The sequence below is a fragment of the Haemorhous mexicanus genome, chromosome 4 (genome assembly GCF_027477595.1).
Source record: "Haemorhous mexicanus isolate bHaeMex1 chromosome 4, bHaeMex1.pri, whole genome shotgun sequence".
NCBI lineage: Eukaryota > Metazoa > Chordata > Aves > Passeriformes > Fringillidae > Haemorhous > Haemorhous mexicanus.
Genome location: NC_082344.1, coordinates 34,103,862 through 34,113,595, shown reverse-complemented (window position 1 = coordinate 34,113,595; position 9,734 = coordinate 34,103,862). Strand labels below are relative to the sequence as shown.

The following is a 9,734-nucleotide window of genomic DNA, read 5'->3' as shown; positions in this document are numbered from 1 at the left end:
AATACAGAGAATCAGTCCTTAGATTCACTGACTAGCAAAATTATTTGCTGCAAAAACTGGCTTTTATAGTATTTGATGAGAAGTGGTTTATACAAAGAATGCAGAAAATCCTTGGCTAGGCTGGTTCTCTCCTGAAACCTTTGCAAAGATGAAGACATGTGAACTACATAGCTGTATATCTAAACAACTTTTCATCATTAAATATTTAAATGAAACAGCTTTTGCTCATACTGCTGCTTAACATGTGTAGATAACTACTCTTGTTTAACCTCAGAAGGCAGCTCAGCACCACACATCCACTCTCCCACTCTCCCCCCAGTGGAACAGGGGAGAAAATCTGAAGGGTAAAGGTGAGAAAACTTGGGAGTTCAGATTAAGGCAGTTCAACAGGTAAAGTCAAAGCTGTGCTCACAAGCAAAGCAGAAGAAAGAATGAATTTACTACTTTCCATCTACAGGCAAATGTTTAGCCATTGTCATGAAAGCAGGACTCCATGATGCAGGACTTTTACTTGGGAAGGCAAATATGGTAACCCCAAACATCCTCCCTGACTCTTTCTTTCCCACAACTTTTAGTGCTGATTATATTGTCACGGGTCATGACATTACGTATGGGACATGCTTTTGGTCAGCTGGGATCAGCTGTCCTCTCTGTGTCCCCCCCAGTTTATGATGAACCCCCCACCTGCTCGCTGGCAGGACAGCGTGAGAAACAGAAAATACCTAGATGCTGGGCAAGCACTGTTGAGCAATAACTAAAAAGCCACTGTGTTAGAGAGACTGGTTTGGGCACAAATACAAGCTACAGCACCACAGAAGGAGCTGTGAAGAACATGAACTCTCTTCCAGCCCAAACCTGCACAACTATTCAGAACAATAGCTACAAAAAGTAATCTCATAGCAAGTGTTAGAATTCACAGTAGCCCAGCTTTCTGTTCTTGAGAAGCAGATAAGTGATGGAACAAACAGGTGAGTGAAACAAATCCAGAGTAAATTCACTATATATTTATTTCTTCATGTCCCTGTCTAGGACCTTAGAGCTATTTTCAAATTAAACCAAAACATCTGCTGCTGCTCTTCTTCGAGAGGCCACTCCAGGTAGGTCTTTGTGTTCATGATCTTCCGCAGCTTGCAGAACCGCTTGGGAATGGCTTTGCTCTGGATGGGCTCCAGGAGGATGAGAATCGCCGCGTCGTTGTTCTCATCAAAGAGGCGGAAATGCGAGAAGTCCAGCTCGTATTTGCACCACTCGCTCCGCACAAAGTGCTCGGACAGCACAAAGAGCGTCTTGCGGCTCTTCTCAATGGAGTCGATGATGTTGTCCACGATCCACTTCCCCGGCACAAAGTCCCGCTTGTGCAGGCAGAGCCGGAAGGGAGGGCAGGCCTGCTCCAGCTCCCGCACCATGGTGTTCTCCACCCACTCGGAGTCGTTCTCGCTGTAGGAGACAAAAGCGTCGTAGCAGACGTCCTTCGGCGGGGCGCGCTTGGGCTTCCGCTTGGCTCGCAGCCACGCCCACGTCATCCGCAGGTACCAGACCACGTGGTACTTGTAGCCGACGGCCACCAGCAGCAGGATGACCAGGAACACAAGGACACAGATCAACGACACCACCAGGGACCTGTGGCACTCCATCAGGGAGAGGTGCACAGCGCCAACCTGCGCCCCTCTCACCGCCAGCGGAGAGTCACACACGTACTTGTCCGGCCACCCCACCAGCACCTGGGCTAGCCCGGCCTCGTGGTGGACGAAGGAGAGGAACTCACAGGAGCAGATGAAGTTGTTGTCACTGGCATCCAGCAGCTCCATTCTCCTGAAGGACTCAAACTCCTCCTTGGAGAAACTGTTCAGCTTGTTTCTTCTCACGGACAAGGACACTACGTTTGGAATGGGTGCGGCCCCCGGCAGCGTCTTCAGCTGGTTTCCTGTGAGGTACAGCTCTTTCAGAAATGGCAGCTGCAGTCCAAACTCCTTCAGGTTGTTTCCACTGACATCCAAAACCTCTAGCATTCCAGGAATGCAGCTCGTTACTTTAGGAATCTGAGTGCTGGACAGGTTTAAATATTTCAGAAGTTTTGGCCATTCACATGCATCTGGAATCTCACCAAAATTATTTAGGCTAAGGTCTAAAACAATTAGATTTCCTAGATGAGATAAACTTTTACTTGTCATTTCTAAGTCACTCAGTGAATTCTGACTTAAATTTAGAGTTTGTAGTGATGGCCAAGCACCCTGACAGGCTGAATGGTCTAAACTCAGGTCGCCAAGCAAATTTGCACTAAGGTCAAGATATACTAATGATCGAAGATGTTGGGAAATTCTACATGGTACCAAAAAGACCTTGGTGTTTTGAACTGTGACTCTCGTAAAACGAGATAGGAGACCTTCCACAGCCTGAAGATCTGTAAACAAATAAAATTCTTCTATAGATAATTTCTTTATTGTGAAAACTCTAAGTGTCTGTGATTTCTTTGCTTGAAATTCCATTTTCCACTGTCCAGTTCCCAAGAGTCTACAGTCTACCAGCTCCAGCTCCACTAATTTTGGCATGTCTTCTAAAATGCTGACAATCTCAGGCACAGTAGCATCTGTTAGTAAACTCTGTCTAAAAGAAATTTTCTTTGCAAAAGATGAAGACATGACTCTCAATAATTGCATTTCTGCAGCACTACTGAATGCTACTCTTCTCACTTCCAGCCAAATGACAGAGTGCACAAGGTCCCTAACAATTTCTGAGAGTGTATTAATACTTCTTATGTCTATGATCATGTGATTTATCTGCTTAATTGATTTCAAACTTCCCTGCTCATACTGACTGAGATTGCTACCATCAATCCACAACTTCTGCAGAAACTCAATGCCTTCAAAGCTCCCTTGCCTTATCACAGAGAACTGCGGGTTGCCCAGGTGGAGAGAGCTCAGGTTCCTCAGCCTAGAAAAGGGGGAGCTCTGCCCCAGGTCTCTGTAGGAATTGCCTTGAAGATGGAGGTGCTGGAGTGAAGAAAGGTGCCCAAACCACACAGGGGACAAGTGAGCCAAGCTGTTATTTGATAAATCCAAGAGCTCCAGTTTTCCCAGGGACTGAAAGGAGTCCTCATCTATGGAGCTGATTTCATTGGACTGCAGCAGCAGGGCTCTCAGGTTCACAGCCTGCTGCAGGTCCTGGGATTGGATGCGCTTTATCCTGTTGTGGGTCAGGTTTAACACTGTGATTTTGGCCGTGAGCCCAGGGGGAATGGATTCCAAGCCCATGGAGGAGCAGTTGCAAAGCTGACTGGCATCGCATGAAGGACAAGCCTGCTTCAGTGCTTGTTGCTCGGAGGGGCTTGCAGCTAAGACCATGTAGATGGCCAACACTTGCCAGGTGTGTGCAGTCATTATATTGCCTAAAATATGAAACACAGTCAGAGTAAATATAAGATGCATAGCTTGCTTGGAGAAGCTACATTTTCAATAAATCTAAAATATAAGTTTCACTGTTCTGTCTTCTTGAAGGCACTGTTAAAGTACTCGTTTTTAACACAGATTCGTTTACTACTCTGATCCTCCTCCTGTTTAGTAAGTAGCCTTCATACTTCAATTTCACCTCGGGTCTTTTTCTTCTGAATCTGTGAATATTATTTTTATATTCATTTTTTTTCCACAGGGAGTCTCCTGTACATGTTTCAAATCCTGGTTACATCGAGAAGAGTCAACATCTTACAGTACATAGTAGCATTCAGGTTTAATACTTACTTCAAGCATATGTCTAATCTCTATTCTGACAATGGGGAGAAAAGAAATGCATTTGTTTCAGTCCAGTTTTCGTTTTATCTGCCTTTTCCTACTCTGATTGTAAATGTCCTCTGAGCGGGGAAGCAAAGACTTGCCTGGATGACTCTCATGTCATCAGTCTGATTCTTGATAATGAAATTTAAGCTTGTAAAACTGACCCTTGTTGCCTACTGCCTCAGCTCTTCCTTTTTACTGCCACATCCTTCTCCTCTGCCAATGCCTTTTTCTGTTTCAGGAACCTGTGGCAGAGAGAAGATCAGGCCAAGCCACAAGGAAGAGCAGGGGCTCAGATCCCATCGGCTGACTGGACAAGATAGCTTTTTCCAGCCCCACAGCCTGCTTCTGGTCTTCTGGACTGAAATGGTTCAAGAGAAGCCACACAGATGTGGATCCTGTGTCACTCCACTTTTCTCTCACAGTTTTCATAATGATGATTTGGCATAGCTTTTTTTTTTTTTTTTTTTTAACAGAGCTTCCCGCAATATCCAGCTTGTCTTTACTCCCAACAGGATGCCTTTAGTTCCTCTATCCTTCTTAGGAGCTGAAAAAATAATTTTTGAAGCCTAAGAGAGATCTTTTCCCTTTAAAACCTTTATTGACTATTGAAATATAACCTTTCATGACAAGGATCAAAAAACATTTTCAAAATGTCATTTTCCCCAGCATGCCACAAAACCCATCTACCTCAGTAGGTATCTTATTGAGGGTGGAAAGAGTGAACAATCCCCAAAGAGGCCAATCAATGAGTTCACAAAATCATTGTGGGCTCTCCATCAGGTGAATCAGGTTAGACTGGCTCCTTGAGAACTGCTTTCTCCCTCAGTCATCCCACTGAGATTCTTTGCAGATCTATTCTGAATTAATATTCTGATTTGTTTTACAGCAGCTGACCCACATATACAAGTTAATGCAGAGAAGTCCCACCCCTTCCAGCTGCATTATTTTTAGTCATAACTGCTTAAGATTATCCAAAAGCAGTAAAATTGACTGAGATGGTTTGGGCATATGGGGAGAGGAGGAAAAGTTATGGATAATTTTTTCAGTCATTCCATCTCTTCCCACCTGCAGGACTATAAACATTTTGAACCCTTTGTGTTACTTTCCTTTTATCTCTGTGGCTCTGATGTAGAGCTTTGGATCTTGAAGGACAAGGTTCTCTTCCCTGTCTTTAGATGCCCACAGCTGATCTGGTCATCCACCATGTCCTCCAAAGTCAATGGAGAGAAAGAACATATTTTAGGAGTAATTAATATAGTGTGTCCTGGACACCCAGATTAAGATGTGATGACTCCAAGAGAAATTATCCAATTGCCTTAAAATGGGATATCACAGTTTAGATACCTAGATATTTGGCCCCATGAATCCCAGACAAAAAATTGTGGTCTGGAGTTAGAACTCATGTTCTGTCCAGATGAGGCTCCTTTGCAGGGCTTTTTGGTCTCCCAAGAGTAACTGGATAATGCAGGGTGTAGGCTAAAGGAGTAAATCTAGGAGTAGCGTGAGCTTTACTAGCAACAGATTTAGCTGGTATTTTTACAGTTGTCATCAAAGTATTTACTTTTAGAAAATGAAGCAACCAGGCAACCTGATCAGTCAAAAGCTGTCTACAGGCAGATTATTTATAGGTGGAAAATTGGCAGCACACAAGGGAACTGGGCAGGTACTGCACAGGAAATACCAGAGCCATTAGGCTCTCCACCTTACCAGCCTGAAACCATCCAGGAACTGCAGGACTTACCTGCATTTGGTGATTCAGGATGCTGACTTTCCAGTTTTTTTGCTCATCTGTAATCTGAACACACATTCAGAGGAATCCCATTCCCACCCTCATTTACTTTCAGCCATTCTCTTCTCCTTCTGACTCCTGTCTAATGATTCTGCTTGAGATCCAGATTTACAAGGTCATGTCAGGCCTCTGCACAACCACTCAGACATACAGCCCCAGTCCATGATATCATTGCCCTATCAAGAAATCACTTCTCCCTGTTGTGCTGGGAATTAAAAAGCCACAGTAAGAAAATGAAACTGAAATGCAACTAAAAATACATAAACTTGCACAGATGCCTTTATACCATAAGGTGCTGCGATGAACCAGACATTCAAAATGCTTCTGAGTTACGGAAAAAGGGTCCAAGCCATCAGACATGTTCAAGCTTATTTTCCCTGGCCCACATGAGTAGAAGTATTTGAGGAAATACACACGTATTCTTAAACAAAACCATGACTGACAACAGAATGAGGTTCCATAAACGCTCACAAATGGGGAAGGTTAACGTAGGACCTAAAATAAAGCTCTCCAACGGCGTGCAAATTGATTCTAGCTCGGGGAGCACTACCCAGCTACATGTGGGCAGGTAAATTTGAGCAGTGCTATGAGGGAGCAGAGGGAGAGCCACTGGTTGGTGAAGAGGCCAAACCACAAGCAGACTGGGGAAGGCTGCTGCTCTCCACCTGGCAGTGTGTGGGTTAGCATGTCCTAGTTCTCAGCCCCCAGCGCTGCCCTCACAGCACGTATGCACAGCCACACACCTGCACACACACGGCCATGCCTCTGCTTGCTTCCAACACAGAAGGTGTGCAGCAGGTCAGAGTTAGGTGAGGAGGCAGCTGACGTCCTGAGGCCGTTGTTCAGTGAGCTCTTTCCTGGTTGAATTCCTGAAACTGAAGCACCCCAACTTCACTCCCAGCCTTCCCTGGGCAGTTGTATCCACACCCAGGGGAGACAACATACAAATAGGACAAACAGGACAAGGCAATCTCCCACGAGGAAACTGTGCAGAAATGGCACAGTCTGGCCCAATTTGTTTCTTCCTAATTTGCTGCTTTCCTCTCTCCCATTTCCCAGAGTCTCATCAGCATGTCACATCTCTCCAGGAGAACCTGCCTTTGCCTGCCATGCATCCCTGCTAGATGCCTGGGATTGCACCTTCCTGCTCTACTTTTGCTGGCAGCCAGAAATCCCTCCCCACCCCACACTCCTGCTCAGCAGTGCTGAGCACCCTGAATCCCCTTGCAGAGTGGTGGCAGAGATTAGGTTGCCTTTTCCAGGCTCCCTGTTTGCTTCTTGCTCTGGCATTGCAGCTCCACTGTCCAGCCTTCACCTACCTGAAAACTCACCTCTGTGCTGAAAATATTCCCAGAGATCCTGCCTGCAGCTCCAGTGCCTGCATGCCAGTTAACCTAAGTTGTGTTTCATCTCTCTGTTACTGATCATTCTTTGCCCAGCTTCCTCTCACGCTGCTGTACCGTTTCCACTTCACCTCTCAACCTTGACAATATAAGCAGGGGAATTCCCACCTGGGTGATCTGATTGGCATAAGAGCAGTTACATTATCAGTCCTTTTAAATGTGCCAACATACAATAGTCTGGGTCTATGGTAAGAGTGTACTGTGTGAAAACTAAGGCTTCTCCCACATCTCTCTTCGACCCTCTCTTTGTAATGACTGGCAAGATTTATTTCCCTTCTTACCTCTAAGCACACATTTCTCCTAATTTGTTTTATCAGAACTCAGTCTGCTCTTGGATGATTCACTCATCAACTGCTTGGAGTTCAGCCTTGATTAAACCATGAGCTACATTTCTCTAAGAGAGTGTTCTGGATTGCAAGGCAGGATGTATTCTATTACCATCTGTATGGCAGTTGTCTAGGTGTTAAGTGGGCAATTTCCCCTTATCTCTCTCCCTGCGAGATCACAATCACTCCTCCCTCAGCAGGGGGCATCCCGTGATAAGAGGCTATTGAATGTCACTGCATGGCTGATAAGAACTGTAACATCCCATTGTGAGATGCTCCGCCCAGAGGGAGGAGCCGAGCATTGCTATCCAGATATAATCAGGAGATTCTGACACACCAGCACAGCTTCTCCACTGGATTCACCAGAGGAACAGCAGCTGCTTCTTCTTCCACGGATCTGCGGAGGAAGAATCACCCTTTTTCTACAGGACCCCCTGCTCCAACAGAACCACACCTGACACCTCAGGAGGACTGCAGCCACTTTTCCAACTGGACTGCTGCCAGCACCCTGACCAACAGGGTGTCAGGTTGAGTTCTGACTCTGTCATTTTAGTGTACTGCATTGTTTTTATTTTATCATTTTATGGTTTTTCCCCCCCTTCCCTATTAAAGAACTGTTATTTCCTGCTCCCGTATTTTTTTTGCCTGAGAGCCCCTTAATTTAAAATTCATAGCAATTTGGAGGGGTGGGGAGGGTTTGCATTCTCCATTTCAGGGGAAGCTCCTGCCTTCTTTAGCAGGCACCTGTCTTATCCAAACCAAGACAGATTTTTGGCGCCCAACGTGGGGCTCGAGGGCAAATAAACAAAAAGGGAATAACAGTTCTTGAGTAATCTAATTTTTGTGTGGCTATACAAACCTCATCAAGTGACACCATGTGGTCCAGTTTACCCTGGTTTGGGTGGCACGTGATCATGGCTGTATTTCTCCCATTTGTAGGCCCTTATCTTAACATGGGTCCTATAACCAAGGCTACTGTGGCTATTATCCGGTTTGTTTTATGGGTGAATAAGGTGAGGAATTCATGGATTTTTAACTTCCTCTGGAAGGCAGGCACATGGATTCACAGCTATCACACCTTAACTATGTGTTTTTGGGGTTACTTTAATAATGGCACCTGCTGTAAGGAAATTACACCAGGGGAAATTTTCTCCCAACCCTTTAATCACCTCTTTGGGTCCACCCCACCAGTTTTTGAAGGGTTCCGATCCAATCTAAACATTAATGATATCATACAGTGGCTGGTGTTGCTGATAGGCCTGTTCTATTTAGCATTTAGAGAGAGAGAGAGACTAACCTGGATAACTACCCTGACACCTGCATCAGAACCTAACACGCCACCAGAGTCCAGGGATGCTGTTGCCCCAGAGCCTACTCCTACCCCACAGCCCGTGCCAGATGTGAACTACCCAGATTGGGTGGGGGGTCTGGTGAAGGAGATGCGTGAGATAGGCCAGATCCTGAAGGAGTACACTTCCCCAGCTGGTGCAGAGCCCTCCCCCTGCTTTGAAGAGAGAGAATCTAATAGTGCAGCAGCAGAACCCACAGATGTTACAACTGTCCAGGTTCCAGCTGAACTGCAGAGGCAGTCACAGCCAGCAGCAGTTGCCCCTGTAGAAACAAGGAGATCTAAAACAAAAGCAGAGCACCCAGATAGGGGAGGGCCCTCACAACCCACAGGGGAGCCAGAGGTTGCAATCATCACCGAGTCCCTGACTTACGAAAGTCTCCGTAATCTACACAAAGACATTGTACGACGGGGACGTGAGGCTTATACAACCTGGCTACTTCGGGTCTGGGACCTTATGGGTACAGGTGTGCAACTGGATGGTGGTGAGGCAAGGAATCTGGGACCCTTAACTCAGGACTCCGGTATCAATCAGATTTTTGTAAGGGAGCCAGGGTCCCTTTCCCTCTGGGAGCGGCTTTTAACAAGTGTCAGAGAGAGATTTGTCCACAGGGAAAGAATGCAGGAGCAGCACCACAGAATGCGCTGGAAGACTCTTGAGGAAGGGATCCAACAGCTGAGGGAAGTGGCAGTATTGGAGGTACTCTTTGGGAGAGATGGACAGCATGATAATGACCCCGACCAGGTCAGGTGCACAGGGCAGATGCTGTGGAGTCTGGCAAATCTGGGGCCATCTCAATACACCACTTTCATTGCAACGATCAATGCTGATACCAACCGAGAGACAGTGGGTTCTGTGGCAAACAAACTTAGAAATTATGAAAGTATGATCAATGGCCCCATGCAAGCTCATGTCTCTGCCGTGGTCCAAGAACTCAGAGAGGAGATGAGGGAGATGAGGGAGGCGGTGAGAAGGAACAATTCCCATATTGCACCAGTGCGAGTCACAGGCCCCAGAGTTAGAGCCCAACATTTTCCACCTAGAGAGAGAGGGTACACCCCACGGGCTGACTTGTGGTTCTTTCTGAGGGACCATGG

General features: G+C 46.1%; 1 protein-coding gene across 3 annotated transcripts; it reads right to left on the bottom strand.

Annotated features, from left to right (window-relative positions):
- Positions 1 to 982: 982 nt before the first annotated feature.
- LOC132326363 (toll-like receptor 2 type-2) lies at positions 983 to 7,314 on the bottom strand. 3 transcript variants are annotated; one of them, XM_059844418.1, is made up of 3 exons: positions 6,891 to 7,314; positions 6,303 to 6,434; positions 983 to 3,385 (listed from the first exon to the last, which is right to left on the bottom strand). In XM_059844418.1, the coding sequence occupies exon 3, from the start codon at positions 3,375 to 3,377 to the stop codon at positions 1,026 to 1,028; it is 2,352 nt and encodes a 783-aa protein (XP_059700401.1). In that variant the 5' UTR covers positions 3,378 to 3,385; positions 6,303 to 6,434; positions 6,891 to 7,314; the 3' UTR covers positions 983 to 1,025. The 3 variants fall into 3 exon arrangements, with proteins under 3 accessions (XP_059700401.1, XP_059700400.1, XP_059700399.1); XM_059844417.1 differs by lacking the exon at positions 6,303 to 6,434 and having other exon boundaries at positions 6,879 to 7,314; XM_059844416.1 differs by lacking the exon at positions 6,303 to 6,434 and having other exon boundaries at positions 6,891 to 7,313.
- Positions 7,315 to 9,734: the final 2,420 nt, after the last annotated feature.